Genomic DNA, 19,933 nt, shown 5'->3' with positions numbered 1-19,933 from the left:
GAGAACGAAGTCGATTGTACTAAGAGACCCCTTCAGATGGAAAGGGTTCTTGTAGTGCAGTGGTTAGCGCCTTCGGTTCGTAACCAAATGGTCCCGGGTTTGATTCCCTCGGTAGAACGGAGGTGTTTGGCCACGTTTCCTTTCGCCTAATGCGACTGTTTACCTAGCAATAAATAGGTGCCCGGGAGTTAGGCAACTATAGTGGAATGCATGCAGGCGAAGGTCAGTGGTTGAGCCTAGAGGAACATCGATGAGCCTAATACGCTAACATGACAATAAGAAGCAATAGACCAAAAAAAATGGAAAACACAGACTTTAAAATACCCAGTCAGACAAAACTTGGGTAGCGAGAGGACACCATTTTTCCCCATTTGACCTGAGCTGTGACCCGGGGACGCCAATGGGAGACCTCCCAAACTTGCACACAAAGGACAACACGACCAGGAAACGACCTTGTCGCCAGGAGTTATCTACCGACACAGGCCGAGGGGCGCCTCTGAAAGATAAAACTCATGGCACAAATGACACCCGGTTTGTTTGGGGTCACGCCACCCAGCCCGTAGGCGATGTGTGCCAGAGCTGGTTGGGCTCTAGCTCCCGGGCAATGTTTGGGATCTAATCCTTCATGATGTTCCTTCTTTTACTCCCTCCTCTGGTTTAACTTCTTGTTTCTCTACTTTATAATCTCCTTATTTCATTTGTCTCTTTACTTCCTTAATTCTTTCTCCGTTTCCCCATCGTCAAGTGTACACCGGCCATCAATTATATGTATCATATCAATAAGTTTAGTGAAGGATGGAGGGAAGGTAGGAGGGAAGAGACAAAGAAGGATGTATGTGGAGGGAGGAAGAAAGATATGGAAGATACGAGGAACTGCTAATACATGCAAGGAAGAGCAGGCGTTGAACTCGTACACCATTTATAAAGTTCATTTTAGCGACTGACATATATATATACACGTTTGAAGCTAGCCTCTAGCGCCATCCACTCTGCTTGAGAAGCTATGAGGTCTCCCTCAGTGCCACAAGGCTGCTCCACCCTTCTCCACCCCGAGACCGCGTACACGCTTGACCGGACGCTAAGCATGCAGGAGCATTCTGACGCAGGAACACTTCATTACTGTATAATAAGTCTGTGCGTAAATTAGAAACTTGCTACAATCCCGGAGAGTTTGAATGAAGGTTAAGGAGAGACCCAATATATGTAAGTGTATTAAAACCTAAATTTCGGATAAAACTTACATCCTTTCTCAAGGTTGTGTAAACAATGTTCTCAGCTCACTGTTTACAACACCTTGATAAAGGATGTTGGTTTCATCCGAAAATTTTATTTTAATGCATTTACACGTGTATTGGGTCTTTTCTTCACCTTCAAATGTCTTACTGTAAACAAGCTTTAAGAGTTAAGAGTAATAGTAGGGATCTTAATCCAAAATATCTAATATAAATGTTTAACATAAGGCAAAAATCGCCGACCTCGCTTCATGCAGGTCGGCGTTCAATTCCCCGACCGTCCAAGTGATTGGGCACCATTCCTTCCCTACCGTCCCATACCAAATCCTTATCCCGACCCCTTTCCAAGGGCTTTATGGTCATAATGGCTTGGCGCTTTCGCCGATAGTTCCATACTATTTCATTTATCTTGCAACTGTTTGACCTATTTTAGATTATACTACCCAAGTTGTGCGCCGTACTATCGAATGAGAGCAAGAGGCTTTGGTCTTTACGAACAAATCCACAAGTTATAGTTTGCCTACGCAGGTTCCCACTCTACGCTCCCGCTACGCAGGTTCGAGGATTCGAACCTGCGTTCGGGAGCATCCCAGACACTGCCTTAATCGACTGAGCTACGACAGGGTTTTGTTCATTTGATGCATCACGTTAGTTTGATCTGTGTGCTTTGGTCTTTACATTCAGTTCTTTACTATGGGCATCCATGGCCTGGTTGGTAAGACAGTAGTTTCGTATTTTTCAGGCCCGAGTTCGAATCTCTGATGACACTAGTGAGTGAAAGATTACTAACTACGCTACTGGCGATTACATTTTGTTCTGGAATGCCTGTTTTCTGTAGCTATATTTGTATCTGGATAAGGTCACGTTATTTTGTATGGTGCATTTGTTTGTGTACAACGAAGAAATTTTGTGGACAGGATTTTAGCAATGAAATGTTCTTGTTTTGTATTTTCGAAAGGCTGCTTTTGGAAGACTATTCAGACTCATAAAATTCACACAGCATTGATGAATTCAATTGTTAAGATACACTTCCAATTCCTAGGACATATTCTTTCTTTTGTAACTAAAATGGAGAAGGAATTTCAAAGTGAAGGTATTCATAGACACTATACACACGAGAAAAACTGTACGTTATATAGATCATTCCTTTCAAAGTACTTATTGAGAGAAGTTTTTTTTTTTGTTGTCCATGGAGGACAGAAGAAAATGTGTATATGCTGGTTAGTATTGTAAATGTGTGGCCACGTTTGTGGTAGAAAAAAAAAATTGAGAGAAGTGCTTACCCAACACACATTTTCAGTGAGCACCCAAGATTACCATAAATATAAATGTGTAGCGCACATGTGCTGGGGATCAAAAGTTTAACGAATGGTTCAGGAAGTTCAGGTTCAGATATTATATTTGGGTTCTGCTGAATATAAAAGGTTCTCATGTTTCTGAATTCCGGGTAAATATCTGAATATTCATATCTAACTAAGAGCCCAAATTAACAGCGATAATATGGAGAATTTTATAGTTTCTTATCACGCTATCTGGTGGTGAGACAGATAACGAATTTATAAGAAAGTCTTAGGACCTCTCTCTGAAGTGTACTTGATCTGAACTATTAAACCTTGCAAACAATGAACTGTAGAGGAAGGAGGGGGGGAGCTTTTGGCATTGCAAACAGGAGTCTGAGGACTTTCTTCTTAAACCATTTAGTATAAAACCCATGAGAGCCAAGGACGCTACATAATCCCTCACCATCTTCGTTCATTATCTTATAATTATGTCGCCTCATTTTGTAGACTCGTTATGTAAACTCATTAGACGTAAAAGGTTCAGGTGCCATGCTCTCAAGTTCCTCTTCAGGTGCTTAGTAGTTTGATATCCCGGAGCTGCACACGTGACTCTCTGGCACCCCAGATACTCCCCTTGTTCACACAATCTTGTTCACCTTGGCACACTCAACGTTCACCCTGACATGATGACCCTCTGTTCACCATGGTATTCCGCTTGTTCACCCTGTTACTCATCACCCACCCTTGCACTCCATTTGTTCATCCCGGCACTCCCCTTGTTCACCCTAGCACATCCATTCAAAATGCATGAACCATTTGTCTCCAGTATAATAGTAGTAACAGGGTAATGCCACCAACAACAACAAAGAGTCACCAATACGATTGTTTAAATCAGCAGGAAAATCAATGCAAAAGTCTTAGGATTAATGAATGCACAAATTTACAAGAATCTCATAAGTGTACCTCGAGTACACATCTTAAAGCAATGCAATATTACTGCCTTTACAGCACTTTGTATACCTAGCAGCATAGGGCAAGACTTACGTTTGGTAGCATGTAAGTTCACCCTCCGTTACACACACACACCCACCCGTCCTCTTAAAAATAACGTCGCTTTTCGCTCGTATGCGCACTATGGCCAAAAGTGGACGCAATTTGAAATGAAATAGACTCCCAAAAGTGACGTACTGTTCCATTTTCTGTTTCAGTCGTCCGGCTTACTCGGAAAGGTTAGGAGAGGAAACTTTCAATTAACGTTTTTCATAACGTTTTGAAACTTTGAGAATTTCCTGCCCACCTAACCTACCAGAGGACCCTTAACTTACTGTTGTTGAAAAAAAAATCCCAAATTTATTTCCATTTTTTTTCATTTTCAAATTACGTTCACTTTCGGCCATACGGGCAAACGGCCAAAAGCCACGTTTTTTTTAAGAAGACAGGTTGGTGTGGCATATTCATCTGTTGTTGTTCTCTACAGGTACGGAATTCTAAGTGGGCTACGGAGCTGCCGTTCAGGATAGTCATAGAAATATAGCGTAAGGGATCGCCTCAACTCTAACTGTATTTCATAAAACCCCTCACTTTCAATCCGGCTCACGTTCGATCCATATTTAGCGCCCTCTGATTATTCCGCACATTTGATGGTGCTACATAGCCTTCCCGGTTTGGTGCCTTCTTTTGATAATTACTTACTTTCGTTCGATCCATCTTACTAGTATTCAACGCAGTAACGTAACAGAGTCTCTCTTATGAACCCATTGTCAGATGTATTATGAATTAGGAAATGACTGCATATGAAGATTTGAGTCATGTGTAAAATGTTTTCCGTTTATAAGAAGTTTATATTTGCCCGAAACGCTAGAAGTACTAGTGGCTTTAGGTATTGTATGTACTACCTCTATAAATCAATCAGAATGTTTGTAACTCTGCATCTATGTATGTACTTTTCCTAAATAAAATATTATTATATAACTAGAGAAGGGGATTGTCTACCGGATTAATGCGTGTTTGGATAATGTGTCGAGAATAAACGCTAAGCCTTTACTATTCTTTACTATTTATTATTTAATATTATTATTTACTATTTACTAATATTTACTATTCTTTCGACACCTTTACTATTCCAGAGAAGGAAAACCTTCCATCATTCTCCCTTCACAGCTCGCCTACACGTGCCGTGGCCTGGTAATGTCCCTAATCACTTGTTAAAGGGTAACAACGTTACAGTGTAATAGAGAGAAAGGATGGGACACAGAAACTGTAGTAGAGACGACATAAAGAGGAAATAACAAGACAATGCTGAATGGAGAGATTGGGTAGACAGAAAATAATGAGAAGGATAAGAAGGATGGGGAGTGGAGAGGGAATGTTGATAGGTGAGTGAATACCGCGATAAATTGAGGAGGATAGCATGGGGGAAGGAACGGTGAGGGAAGAAAGAAATGGACAAATGTGAAATAGATGTGAATAAGAGATTAAAAAGTGAACAGATGAACATAGAATAAACGACATACATAGTTTAAAGAGTTAATTTTATTAAGAGACACGAGTTTGGTCCCCAGGAATTGGAGCTCAATCCTGTAAAGTGATCAAAATACAGCTATGTAAACACACAAACATGCACACATAGTTAATAGAGTAGTTAACAAATGGAATGCATTAGGCAGTGATGTGGTGGAGGCAGACTCCATACACAGTTTCAAGTGTAGATATGATAGAGCCCAGTAGGCTCAGGAACCTGTACACCAGTTGATTGACAGTTGAGAGGCGGGACCGAAGATCCGAAGCTCAACCTCCGAAAGCACAACTAGCTGAGTTGAAATAGAAGATGGTTCTGGTAAGAGTAAATTCCATTACTTGACCAAAGGGCATGGGTTCTGGTGATTGGAAAGAGACCTTGAAGATTGTAGGTGAATTCCCCTCGCCTTCTATTTACTCCAATCACCCTTCCCTTTCCCTGCCTTCATCTGCTCCGCCCTCCTTCCCTTCCTCCTTCCCTTCCCTTCATCCTTCCCTTCATCCTTCCCTTCATCCTTCCCTTTTACCCTCCTTCCCTCCCTCCCTCTCTCCCATTTCCTCCCGTTTCACCCTCATTCTCAACCTCGCGGAACAGGTATACTGGTGTTGATAATTAGATTAATGGCGTCTTCGTGGGCCGCGCTTCAAAATGCAGATTAGCAGATTAATGGAAATGCCATCTCGAAGGGAATATTGGTGAGGACTTTAGAGGAAGGAATATGGAGGTATATGTTGTTTGCGACCGGCTCGTTGGGCTGTATTACATAAGAGTACATATTTTTCACTAGTAAGAGACATAATGGTCAGAGCTGAAGAGTCCTACAAGATACACAGGTTTGAGCCTAAGGTTCGGGAAGCTTGAGGCCCGCCAAAATTAGGGGTAAAAATTAAATACATGCTCTAAAAATCATTTATTATTTTGACAAAGTGAAGTAGATTCTAAGAATCTAGGAATCTAAGCTCAATACCCGTGGTTATCTTAATCCACCTCTGATAGTCCAACCACTTGGGCTGGACGGTGGAGCGACGGTCTCGCTTCATGCTGGTCAGCTTTTCATCTACGACCGTCCAAGTGGTTGGGCAACATTTCTTTTCCTCCTGTCCCATCCCAAATCCTTATCCTGACCCCTTCCCAGTGCTATATAATCGCAATAGCTTGACGCTTTTCCCTGATAATTCCAGTTCCCACCTCTGATAATGCTACCGAGATCTATTTTACGGGGACTTTGTCTGCTCATCTTACTCAAGTTTATTGAGAGGTAGAAAGTATCCAGGCTGCAATAAATGTATTTATATGCATGTACATTTACTGTATTCTCTTGCAATTTAGTAGAATTTTCAATAATCATAATGGTTAGTATTAAGATTTTCAATAATCTAGACTGGTTAGTAAATATAAATATATGACTTCGATTTCTTGCAACATTTCAATTTCATTCCGATACTTGTTGATGCAGATTCACTTTGCAGTTCACAAAAATACTTGAAGTGGCCAGATTTTGGCATGTACGGGACATTCGATCAGTAATTAAAGCAAATTCAAGGTAGGCGAGCTGTCCTCTCAGTAAGAGTGGGGAAGGATGAAGAAAAGAGGCTTGATGAACAATGGAGAAGGATAGACGAGTTAAATATATATTCAGGTGAAAAACACACACACACACACACACACACACACACACACACACACACACACACACACACACACACACACACACACACACACACACCCACCCACCAGTAGGCTCAGGAATCTGTACACCAGTTGATTGACAGTTGAGAAGCGGGACCAAAGAGCCAGAGCTCAACCCCCGCAAGCACAATTAGGCGAGTACAACTAGGTGAGTACACACACATTCAGGAGCTGAAGGTCACTCTGCAAGTTCATTATAGTGGAGCATTCATGTGTAAGTACAACTGGGGAAGAACAGCTGGCTTAGTACACATCCATCAACAACAATCAGTCTCGCCTAACTGCTCAAGAAGGCCGTTATAACGACTGAAAACCTTGCAGTCTCCTTCCAAATTCTAATAAGATTTTTCCGTATACATAAACAAATATTATACAACGCTAAAACCCATTACCATACCCTTCCACTCAACCCATCCCTTCCACCTGCTAACTTGCCCGTCCCACCTTCAACATATTCAAATGGAAAACGCATTCAGGAACAAGCGACAAACAGGTTGAAATGATAAATTCGCGTAAGGCGTGAATCCCGCACATACACACAGATCCCCCTCTTCCCTCGCTCGAGAGATCTGATCTCAACACCAGCAGCCTCCTTCCGATCCCCTCTGGAGGCTTTGATGTTTATCTTGTGATTTCCAGCAGCACGTTCGCTCAGATCTTTACCCGCCGAGGACTGAATTGTGCTGCGTGGAGAGAGAGAGAGAGAGAGAGAGAGAGACAGACAGACATAAAGAGAAAGAGAGAGACTGAAAGAGAGAGACAAAAAGAGACAGAGCGCGAGATGGATACATATATAGATGGAGATATAGATAGAAATGAAGAATAAATTGGGGAAAGAGGGATAATTATAGACAGAACATGAAAAAAACCGTTTACAGAAGAATGGAGAAGCCCTGATAATCAGAGAAAGTTTCTCAGAATTAGAGAGAAACGTTGACTATATGACAGAAATATTGACAGAATAGAAGGCAGACGATTAAGTCGGTTAACGATTTCCAATTATCTAGACTGGCAACTGATCTCAATTATCTAGACTAGACCTAGCGACGGGCTCCTAGCGAGGAGTATCTAATGACGGGCTCCTAGCTAGGGGCACCTAGCTAGGAGGACTCTCTTCAAGAGTCAGAGAGAGAGAAAGACCTGGGGGTTGATATCACGCCAGACCTGTCCCCTGAAGCTCATATCAAGAGGATAACATCAGCAGCATATGCCAGGTTGGCTAACATAAGAACGGCCTTTAGAAACGTGTAAGGAATCTTTCAGAACATTATATACCACATATGTCAGACCAATCCTGGAGTATGCGGCTCCAGCATGGAGTCCATATCTAGTCGAGCATAAGACTAAACTGGAAAAGGTTCAAAGGTTTGCCACCAGACTAGTACCCGAGCTGAGAGGTATGAGCTACGAGGAGAGACTACGGGAATTGAACCTCACTTCGTTGGAAGACAGAAGAGTTAGGGGAGACATGATCACCACATTCAAGATTCTCAAGGGAATCGACAGGGTTGATAAAGACAGGCTATTTAACACAAGGGGCACACGCACTAGGGGACACAGGTGGAAACTGAGTGCCCAAATGAGCCACAGAGACATTAGAAAGAACTTTTTTAGTGTCAGAGTGGTTGACAAATGGAATGCATTAGGAAGTGATGTGGTGGAGGCTGACTCCATACACAGTTTCAAGTGTAGATATGATGGAGCCCAATAGGCTCAGGAACCTGTACACCTGTTGATTGACGGCTGAGAGGCGGGACCAAAGAGCCAGAGCTCAACCCCCGCAAGCACAACTAGATGAGTACAACTAGGTGAGTACCTAGTGACGGGCTCCTAGTGAGAAGCATCAGGTGAATCATTGTTGACAACACAACTGACTTTGCCTCGTGTCCGCATGCTGCTTGTACAGCGCTTGGCACAGCTGTATATGACCCCTACCAGGAGACGCCACGCAACGCTACACAGGAGGCCGGTAATCAGGGATGCTTACCGTTATCATTCACTATCTTTGCCCTTACACCCTAAAAATGTAAGTAATAAGATAAATACACAGGAAAAGGCTTCCTGTGAGAGCCGGCCAAGGGACCACGTGGGGCAGAAGCCTCAGTAATTAGTAGAGGAATCGTGGAAGGATAATAATATTAATGTGTAAGGACTCCTTCTGCGACGCCTAGAGACCTCCGTAAGACCCTGCAATCTCGGCCAAAGCTAGAAGCCGTCTCGTTACCAAGAGATCTTGGAACTATGGCGGCACACAGAACTGCCAGGGCACCTAGGAGCACTATGACACCTAAGAGCCACCACGTTACTAAGACATTGGGCCACAGGAACTACCAGGGCACCTAAGAGCCACCACAGTACCCAGAGGCGACTACAAATAGGAATTATTACGGGTGCTAAAGTATTGTGTATGGTTGTCTTCCCCCGACCATCCTAGAAGAGTACTTACATGAGACGGTCGTGAGGAGAGGCGGCTTCCTCATCCTGAAGGGGCGGGTCAGTATGCTGCGGCCCGGACTCCGTCGCTGCCATGCTCCTCGGGTACTCTACAAGGAGCAGCAAGGTGACGTGTGAGGCTCTATTCTTCTACCGAGGAGGAGGAGGAGTAGTATCTTGTCTCAAGTCCCCCTTAACTCGGCTCCCGCAACACAAGAAGCTCTACTGGCGGGTACTGCGACAGGTGAGGCGTCTTGGTGGGGATGGAAGGGGGAAGATCAGGCGTGACAGGCGAGGCTAGAGGGGGTAGGGGTGACAGGTGAAGAGAAAGGGAGTTTTGGTATAACAAGTTTAAGGGGAGAGGGGGTGACTAGTGGGTATGACAGATAAGGGGTGGGGGGAGACTTGTATGACAGGAGTGCTGGGGGAAGGGAGGTGGGAATGGCAGGTGAGGGGGGGGGGGAGGGGGAGGGAGAGGACACGCGAGGCCAGCAACACCTGCAGCTGTCGAGGCCAGGCAGCGGCGGCGGCGAGGACAGCAGCGGGAGGGAGAGGGAGGTGGCGGCAGTAGCGTGGGGCGGCGGCTGGGGTAGCGGGGCGTGCAACAAGTGCGGAGGTGTGCAGCGTAGTGAGCCGCCAGGCTGCGGTGTGGCGGCCTCCGTCGCGCGGGGGGACTACGCAGCTCCCCGCCCCACATCGATCTTGACCTGCGCTGTTTTTTTTTTTTTTTTTTTTTTGCCTGCCCGGTGGCCTACCCCGAGTATTCCCTTTCGCTTGCCCGGTGGCCTGCTCGGAGCTTTCCCTTAATAGCCCGCCCGTTGGCCTACCCTGTGTCTGCTCTTTGGTCTGCCCCGAGCCTGCCTGGTAGCTTATCTCTATCTACCCCGAGTCTGCTCAATGACCTGCCAATATTTTGCCTGTTCAGCTATCCCACCTGCGTAATATATGAATAAATATATATATATATATATATATATATATATATATATATATATATATATATATATATATATATATATATATATATATATATATATATATATATATATATATATATATATAATATATAAATATAAATGCTCAACAAAACTTGATTTGGTGTCCTACTATTTTGTCTCTGCGTCATTAGCTTTCACTGCATCTCTCTCTCTTGTGTTATTTGTTTTAATGAAGATAGGGTTCAGTACTAACACCAGCACCATTCCTAGCGTGACACCACTCTAAGCTAAGAGCTGTCCTCCTCCGTCGGTTCATCTGAACACTCCCCAGATGGTCTATAACCAGGACTCTCCAGACTTGAGATCAAACTTTTCGACGTGTTTCCTTATTGTTTCTGAATCCCACAGGAAGAAACTCAACTTATAAACTTCTTTCCTTTGACTTTTGTTTTTACAATAGCTTCTTAGCTATCCATACCCAAGCTCAGCAGATGGGTTTGTGCCTTATTCTGGACAACAGATATAGTTGAATCAATTCCGTGACGTTTTCAAGGTTTGAGAAGGTTTTCCCTTACTGCAAGCGTATGAGACCAAAACGGACTGTTGTTCGTTAGTTACAAAAAAAATGTGCAAATGCCTTTGCTTTTATCCTAATAATGCTACTCACTTGGTACGCTAGTATCCATTACATATACATGTTGATGCATTAAAATATAGTGTTTTGACGGTTGATAAAATCGGATCTTCTGAATGGGATTCATACTGTTTCTGTCTTGGGTCAAGATAGCTTTTCTCGCACTGAACGTCCTGCAGTTTGTCAATATTCTTTCCCTCCATTACGCACCAGTGATTAATGACAATAGTACGTGACCTGGCAGAGAGAGTTCCGGGACGAAGGCCACGAAAATGGCAGCGCTGAACTAAGGTGCCAGTGCCGAGTAGTGCCAAAAGTGAGCTCGATGTGCTTCTGTTGCACCTTTTATGAGGAGCAACGTGTCATCAGAGCCTGCCGTGCCGATGGTGGCACCCTCGATCAGTATGGGGAAAGGGAATTATCAGGGGGGAAAGCGCCAAGCCATTACGACTGTATAGCACTGGGAAGGAGTCAGGATATAAGGATTTGGGATGAGACGGGGTGGAAGGAATGGTGCCCAACCACTTGGACGGTCGAGGATTGAACGCCGACCTGCATTAAGCGAGACCCTTCGCTCTACTGCTGACGGTGGAGCCCTCAGCACAACTCTGGGGGCCAAGCGTGCCGATGACGGCGCCCTCGGGAGGTCAGTGACTGATCATACGAAGCGGGTCTGGCGCCCTGATGGTGGCACCCCGAGAGAGAGATCGCCAACTTATCACAGCTTGAGGGCTTGGCGTGCTGACGGTGGCACTCAATAAGTCGTTCTCTGTCGTCTACTATCTCTCCTTATCGTTCACAATCTCTTGCCAAGCAGTACGAGCCGCAACGTTATATCAGCACTGTGTAAGCTTTACGGCAGCATAATTTATGCTTTATACCAGCACAATGAAAGCTTTATGAGAGAACATTATAATAGGTCATTTTTGTATTAGTTTAACAAAATTGTTTGATATAACGTTCGATTTGGTAATGTGTTTTCTAACTCAAAATTTATAATTTTCAAGTGTTCTCCTAATCCTAACTCTGCTCCAATTTTTCAACTTGTAACATAAAATAGAATTAGCTTTTAACGAATTATATAGTCTTTAATTTCCAGTCAAACTATCATCTTGACTGATGGAGACACTGTTGCTGGTGTTATCATTTGATAACCGCTACGTTATCACATATCACAATAAAAAATATATATTTTCCTCAAGTTTCAGTTCACGGTATATGTTTTTTTTAATAGGCTCTAGTTAACTTTACAGACATATCTCTTGACTGCCTGAACATTTATAATGAAGTCTAGTATAGCCGGCAAGACTGAACATAGTCTTGTCATACGGCTGAAAACACCTGAACATGAGTGAATAAAACCAATTTGTATTCTTCATTTGGGGAACAATTTACCCCCACACAGTTCACAGTTGGGGATGTGCCCGCCAGATGCCTCACGTTAACGCTGTTTCCCATCGGATGTTCCACATTACAGGTGATGTGGAACACTGGGGAAGCTACAGGTGTGTGTTAGGCTCACTGAAGGGCGGCCGGCTTGTGGAGGTCAGGTTGGGAGCCACTGGATGGGTTCGTGGATGGGCTGGCAGGAGGATTTAGATGGGCTTTTTTTTTCCCTGCTGAATGGGTATGATGGGGGCTAGTGGATAAGCCTGTTGGGGCTAGTGGAGGATTAAGTTAGGGCTGGAAAATACAGTAGTCCTGGTGGATAGGTGTTTTCAGGCTGGTGGATCACCACGTTGACCCACCAGGCCAAAATACACACCCTCCCTCCCCCCCCACCCCCCAGGGGCCTCGTAGCCTGGTGGATAGCGCGCAGGACTCGTAATTCTGTGGCGCGGGTTCGATTCCCGCACGAGGCAGAAACAAATGGGCAAAGTTTCTTTCATCCTGAATGCCCCTGTTACCTAGCAGTAAATAGGTACCTGGGAGTTAGTCAGCTGTCACGGGCTGCTTCCTGGGGGTGGAGGCCTGGTCGAGGACCGGGCCGCTGGGACACTAAAGCCCCGAAATCATCTGAAGATAACCATCTCAAGATAACCCCCCTCAAAGATACAACTGAACACACAAATGATTACAGTGATGCTTTCTGACCCGTTGAATAGGGTAAATACATGTATTATATGACAGAAAATATCGTACCTCTGTCATATTAAAGCATCCCATTTGCTTGTTTCCCTTTGCTTGTAGGCAGTTGGCAGAAGATGAAGGTCCAGGTGCGAGAGTGGCTTTGTAAAGGCTGTCGTTCTGTATCCCATTCTCTGACTGCTATTGTCTGCGCTGTCACCCTTGGGGCCCCGGACCCTGTACTGAATCCAAAAGTAAAATATTACATTTTCCTTCAAAATTTCAAAATAAGGTTCATAAAGAGTTACTATATTTACCTACGTACAAGACTCATTTACAAATGGCATTATGTAATTTTTTTAACATAATTGATTAAACATACAGCTATTTTCAAGTGATTTTGTAGTGGAAAAGTAAAAGTTTGTGCATGCAAATAATATTAACATTGAGTTAGTGGTGGATTGAAATCGTGCGTCCTATCCACCCGCAATGTGGCCTATCCACCCGCAATGTGGCCTATCCACCCGCAATGTGGCCTATCCACCCGCAATGTGGTACTCACCTGAGCTGGTGTTGTATATGATGTGAAGATCTATGTGCCATTGGAAGTCCAAGATTATCAGTTCTCTGACTAGGGAATTAATTATTTAAACTCTAAGCTCAGGTGCCACCAGGCTTTGGCTTGACGAATGATAGTTCTTGTTCATAGTGGCTTCCAAACTCTCGTCACGATTCTTCAAACATTTACGAAACCTGTACATTTCAACAATCATTGCAGCTTTGTTTACATTTCTTTAAAGAGTTTATGCGTTCTGAAGCATTACGAGGCTGTATATAACAACCTCTTAGGTTGTTATATACAGCCTCGTTAACGAGGATTCACGTGTTAGGCATAAAATGAACAGTACTACACTGTAAGAACTCTGAAAGTATTCAAGATTGATAAGTGAATTAACTAAATGATTTCAAATCCGGATCATTCATACGGAAACAAAACAAAGCCATCTTCTGAAAACAATTCAGTACCACTTAAAACATTTATAAAGGCTGAGTACCCCCTCTCTTTTAGCTTTGCACGTGAAAGCCGAGCCTTAAAGTTCAGTTTAAGACAATTATAAGCGGAACAAAGATTTTTTACCCTTCATTTTTACACAGACGCTAAAAGCATGCAACAATAGGAGCAGTTACTGATTATTTCCAAGCCTCCGGACCAAATATTCCGGAAATATCAAATATTTCCAGGTATTTCCTCCTCGGTCTATTAGAAAGCCTAATACTAAGATCTTTGCCTCAGGAACGATCCAGTAGCAGGCTTTTCTGCTATATCACCACTAAGGTTTTCCTACAATATCACAACAAAAGTTTTCATGCTATATCATTAAGATTTTCCTGCTGTATCACCACTACAACGCAGCTGCCTTCACCAGAAGATTGCATTGGTGTGGTTCCAAACCTTCATTAGGATAAAAGGAACACATTCCTGTAGTATCGAGCATTTGTTTCAAGTCTTTCTGCCATTTTTCCAGGAATTTAGTCGTGCGTAGCACAACTGGCCCCCGGCCGGGTGAAGTTAAGATTAAGCCACGGCAATTGAATGCTGGCAAGGCAATTTTAATAATAAGGTCGACACGACTTGAATTCTGAGCCAGGATTTATCAGGCATTTACGCAACAACTTATGAAACCTGGCCATCTGTCCTCGATCACTGCGGCTTTGTTTACACTGAATAAATATTTTATGAACTACGAGGTTGTTTATAACACTATTAACCTTGGGTTGTGAAGTTAAAAAGCTTGTAAACAATTTAATAAATGTAAACAAATCCGACATTACGAAGGAAAGATGTACAGGTTTCTTTTCATACCAGTTGGGGGGGGGCTACTACAAAGTTGGGATAAGAGTTGCCTCATATGGTCAAAACATCTTCACTTCCTTATTTTTATCTTATGTTATTAACAGTAAAATAATAACAAGTTAATAATAAGAATAATAAAACCTGGAAGTTAGGGCTGCTGGAGGGGAGATTTAGAAAGAAATACAAGAAAGTGGACGATAAATTAACAATGTAAATATCTCATCACTGTCCCGCTTGTGGCGTGAGATGTGTGTCAACTGATGCTGGTGGTGATGTACAGTTTGGACAGGAAATGTAGAGGGGAAATTAAAGCCAGACGAGAGAGACAGAGTAGGAATGTTTTGTATGTGGAGGTTCATAGCTCTCTTTCTCTCTCAGGTTGCCACGAGTCGTCAGCGGGGTGTTGCCACGAGTCGTCAGCGGGGTGTTGCCACGAGTCGTCAGCGGGGTGTTGCCACGAGTCGTCAGCGGGGTGTTGCCACGAGTCGTCAGCGGGGTGTTGCCACGAGTCGTCAGCGGGGTGTTGCCACGAGTCGTCAGCGGGGTGTTGCCACGAGTCGTCAGCGGGGTGTTGCCACGAGTCGTCAGCGGGGTGTTGCCACGAGTCGTCAGCGGGGTGTTGCCACGAGTCGTCAGCGGGGTGTTGCCACGAGTCGTCAGCGGGGTGTTGCCACGAGTCGTCAGCGGGGTGTTGCCACGAGTCGTCAGCGGGGTGTTGCCACGAGTCGTCAGCGGGGTGTTGCCACGAGTCGTCAGCGGGGTGTTGCCACGAGTCGTCAGCGGGGTGTTGCCACGAGTCGTCAGCGGGGTGTTGCCACGAGTCGTCAGCGGGGTGTTGCCACGAGTCGTCAGCGGGGTGTTGCCACGAGTCGTCAGCGGGGTGTTGCCACGAGTCGTCAGCGGGGTGTTGCCACGAGTCACCAGGTGTTGCCACGAGTCCCCAGCACGCTGACCACTTTTATTACACACTCCTGCTCCTAGGAGCAAGCACTGGGGCGACGCAGCACACCAGGAAACCTGTTGACAGCTCCGTCTCTGACACACCAAATTAAATTCATATAATAAAATAATTACAAGAAATTGAAAAGTGTTATTACCTACGAATTTATTACTAAATCACACTTCCATATATAACATTCTCCCTGTCACTCCACGAGCAAACACTATCTCCCCCCAGCCCACCCCGCCAGAAACCCCCCAAGACGCTCCATCCCAACAATTAAACCCCCTTGCCCACCAACAACCATTCCCTCACCCACAACCCCTATCGGCCTACCATACCTACAACCCCTATCGGCCTACCATACCTACAACCACTTCCTCTCCAGCCAGGAGTGGGACTGGAGACTCTCCCACTCCAGGCATGGGAGAGAGTGGGACTCTCTCCCATGCCAGTCTCCAGCATACATGCTTCGAAGAGCTCCCGTTCTTAAAACCTCCAAAAATGTCCCCCAAAATGGGTTTAATGGGGCGTGAAGCACGTAGTATTCCCTGGAGTTTCCCCAGCAATCTCCCGTTGTCCCTTCCCTCTCGGTAATCCCCTGGCAGGGAATTGTCCCCAGCACGAGCTGCTCTAGGGCGAGAATATGATTGGAAGACTGAAGAATACGGTCAATATTCTTAATATAACAGAGTATATTGAATACCCTTAACGACAAGGGGGTTTTCACGTAGAATAATTACATATACATTTACCTTCAGATACAAAAATAATAAAGCGGAAAAGAGGGAGAGAAAAAAAATGACCTACATTGTATATACATCATCGTAATAACCTTGTATACAATGAACAAACAATGTAAAGCTAATTTATTTCCTGGTATTAAAAAAGGCCCTGAAGGCCAGCTCTTTGTGGAAGGCTTCGTGAAAGCCATTATGCAAGCCATTGTGGAAGCCATTGTGGAAGCCATTCCTTAATGATGTCAGATATCCAGGAAATTCATCTCTGCTTAATTGATTTCGCATAGTCCTCGCCACCGAGAATGCATTATTAATAAGCCAATTAACCAGGCGATTCAAATTTCTAGGTAGTTAATATTTCTAGTTGCTATGAGGAAGTTACTTGAAGGAGAAATCAAAAGATATGTTTAACACCAGGTGCGCTGTAGATCCTTAATGTCAAACTATCATTGAACTGAATCGTATCATAATTTCTAGCGAAGTTGTAGGTACTGAATAGATACCTGGTCATAAGAGGAATGGTGTAGGTTCAGGTCCCGGTACCATATCGTACGTGGTACCATATCGTACGTGGTACCGGGGTGTAGGTTTTGAACCAGGTACCTGATCACACTAGGGAAGGGTCAGACACTACCTGATCATATACGGCGTGTGCGTGCGTTTATAATGTTCTAGGTCTACTTGTCGCTATTTATTTGCCTATAGTTCACTTATCTACTGTAACTGCAATCTACTTATCGACCTATTAGTCAATGATCTGCTTATATATGATTTAGTTTCTACTTACAAACTGTTTATTTCATTGTTATTGTTAACTCTTCTCACTATTTATATGTCTAGTCTTATTCAAACTATGTAACTTGACTATATTTTACTTCTCTCTCAAGTTTTCCATTTTTTTTCTGAACTTGTTTAAAATTAATAGTTTGAAATATTTAGTACTAATGTGTGTGTGTGTGTTCGTTTCTTTAGGATCAATGGTCATAGCTGTGTATAATGATTCTTCAATAGATGGTGTGTGGGTGTGTGTGTTCTTACCTGTTTGTAAAACTGACTCACCGAAAATGATGAAGAAGTCTGTGGAGAACTGATGACAGATTTCAGGAAGTATTCACAGCTGAAGTGGAACACCTGGCAGACTCAAGAGAGAAGAGGTGGGTAGGACCTGCGATGTGACAGTGTTGTAACATAATAGCACCTGAAGGACTAAGATATATTTAAGGCATTAACCCCGGAAGACAGAAGGAAGGTGGAGGAGAAAGCTGGACAAAAAATAAACTATACTGTCTCGTGGGAATGATTTCAATGTAAGGATAAAAAGTGGTGATGTCCGGGGATCTGCAACCCATCAGTGACCCACAGAGGATCAAGACAAGAACATCTTCCTTGAGGTAGCAGATACGACTCAGACTCCACAAAGCTGTTAATAACGAGAGACTGCAATCAAGGCTAAATAGACTGGAAAACAATGGACCCGAGAGAGAAGAAAAATGGAAAGCCAATTTGATAGAGGTTGCAGAAAAAAAAAAATCCATTTTCTGTTTTTCTCTTGATATCAGTCAGCAAGGCTGACTGACCATGGTCTTCACACGAGTGATTCAACGAATGAAAACATAGTAAATGTTATTTAGGACTAGGAAATAAAAAAAAAACAGTAGTCTTATTCACATGAATCTCATTTTTGGTGTTGTCTTGCAATGCAAAGGATTCTTATGTGCCAGAGATAATTTGTACAATTTGTCAGTCACAAATCACTCAAGGCACAAAGTCGACCCAGAGAAGCATGGTGTAGGTGCGGAAGATGTCTGGAAGGGTTGTTTGATCTTAGCACTCCACAATTTAACTGTCACAATGTTTATATTGTCATTTAGAACAAGCCACATAGTTCCTGGAAGTTTTGGGGAATATTTAAATGAGCTAATTTAAATTAGCGACGACTTCTCGCTGTGAACCTTTTTTATATTTAGTAACATTATTATTAATACAATTATGATTATTATTATTATATTCTTATTGTAATAAGAACTGGGTTCGTATCTTGACCGGGGAGGATTGACTAGGCACCAATCCTTAACTGTAGCCTCTGTTCACCCTGCAGTGAAAGGGTACCTGGTTGATAAAGGATTTGGCGGGGTCGTATTCCGGGGAAACCTAGGATTAAGGACCTGCCCGAAACGATATGCGAGCTATTGGCTGTATAAGAATGTAAGAACTCTTGTATCAGGTGTGAGAGCAGGGTATTGAGTAACGTCACGCGTCAACATTGACCCGTTGTGGGGGGACTGTTGACACAGTATTAGTGTGACGAGCCTATACGCTCACATGACAGAAATATTTACAATGTGCTATTTATAATATTGACGCATCATTATTATAGCAAGAACGATTATAAAGGCGCTGAGAATATATATATATATATATATATATATATATATATATATATATATATATATATATATATATATATATATATATATATATATATATATTAATATAAAATATAAAATATACTGAAAACTCACACCCCCAGAAGTGACTCGAACTCATACTGCCAGAAGCACACTGCAACTGATATACAGGATCCCTTAATCACACGACCGGACAAAAGAGAATGGTAGCCAAGGCTAATTCCCCATCCCCCCGCCGGCACTCTGTTGGTAATCTTGGGCATGGTATTTTATCAAATCACCTCATTCTTTGTGGCACACGTGCGGACCACAAATGCGAACAAGCCTGGATGGTCTCCAGGCATATATGCAACTGAAAACTCACACCCCAGAAGTGACTCGAAACCATATTGCCATACCGAACCCTTTGTCTAGTCGTGTTGGTCACATTTGACCAACATATTTGATAGGTCACATTTTGCACATACCCCTCTGCAGTTTTCTAATTTTCGGAAATATAGCAAATCTGACTCCTGAGCCATATTTTGGAGCCAAATAATGGTTCACTGTACATATTTGCAGTTATAAATTACGACTTTATATACCGAAAATATGCCAATTACAGAAAACGACGATGTGTCATATTTTGCCCAAACTCCCCCCCCCCCTCCCTGCAGTTTTCAAAATATCTGAAATGTCAGAAATTTGACTCCTGAACGTAATTTTGAGGCAAATTCTGACTCTCTGCACCTATTTTCATTTTCAAATGACGATTTTTTATCCGAAAATATACTAATTACTGAAAAAGGCGGTGGGTCATATTTTGCCCAAATACCCCTGCAGTTTTCAAAACATCGTAAATGTCGAAAATTTGACTCCTGAGCGTGATGTTTGAGTCGAATTCTGACTCTGCCTCTATTTTCATTTTCAAACTACGACTTTTTATACCAAAAATATGCCAATTACTGAAAACGGCGATGGGTCATATTTTGCCCAAACCCTCCTGCAGTTTTCAAAGTATGTGAAATGTCGAAAATTTGACGCCTGAACGTAATTTTGAGGAAAATTCTGACTCTCTGCACCTATTTTGATTTTCAAATAACGATTTCTTATACCGAAAATATGCCAATTACTGAAAACGGCGGTGGGTCATATTTTGCCCAAACCCCCCCCATCCCTGCAGTTTTCAAAATATCTGATATGTCAGAAATTTGACACCT

The 19,933-nt window shown here is 43.2% G+C and overlaps 1 protein-coding gene and 1 long non-coding RNA gene across 4 annotated transcripts in view; one reads left to right on the top strand and one right to left on the bottom strand.

Annotated features, from left to right (window-relative positions):
* The window catches only part of LOC123761342 (excitatory amino acid transporter 3), a 167,395-nt gene extending 157,625 nt beyond the window's left edge, over positions 1-9,770 (bottom strand). For 2 of the 3 annotated variants that reach the window (XM_045747303.2, XM_045747304.2), the window contains exon 1: positions 9,166-9,770. In XM_045747303.2, the coding sequence (XP_045603259.1) occupies positions 9,166-9,248 (83 nt within the window). In that variant the 5' untranslated portion in view covers positions 9,249-9,770. The remainder of the gene's footprint in view (positions 1-9,165) is intronic. The other variant, XM_045747305.2, reaches the window with a different exon arrangement.
* The window catches only part of LOC123761345 (uncharacterized), a 70,699-nt gene extending 54,966 nt beyond the window's left edge, over positions 1-15,733 (top strand). The window contains exon 3 of the long non-coding RNA XR_006773222.2: positions 15,025-15,733. This is a non-coding gene — a long non-coding RNA (uncharacterized lncRNA). The remainder of the gene's footprint in view (positions 1-15,024) is intronic.
* The last annotated feature ends 4,200 nt before the right edge of the window (positions 15,734-19,933 follow it).

This window comes from Procambarus clarkii, chromosome 7, assembly GCF_040958095.1.
Source record: "Procambarus clarkii isolate CNS0578487 chromosome 7, FALCON_Pclarkii_2.0, whole genome shotgun sequence".
NCBI classification, from domain to species: domain Eukaryota; kingdom Metazoa; phylum Arthropoda; class Malacostraca; order Decapoda; family Cambaridae; genus Procambarus; species Procambarus clarkii.
This window is presented reverse-complemented; position numbering and strand designations above follow the sequence as displayed.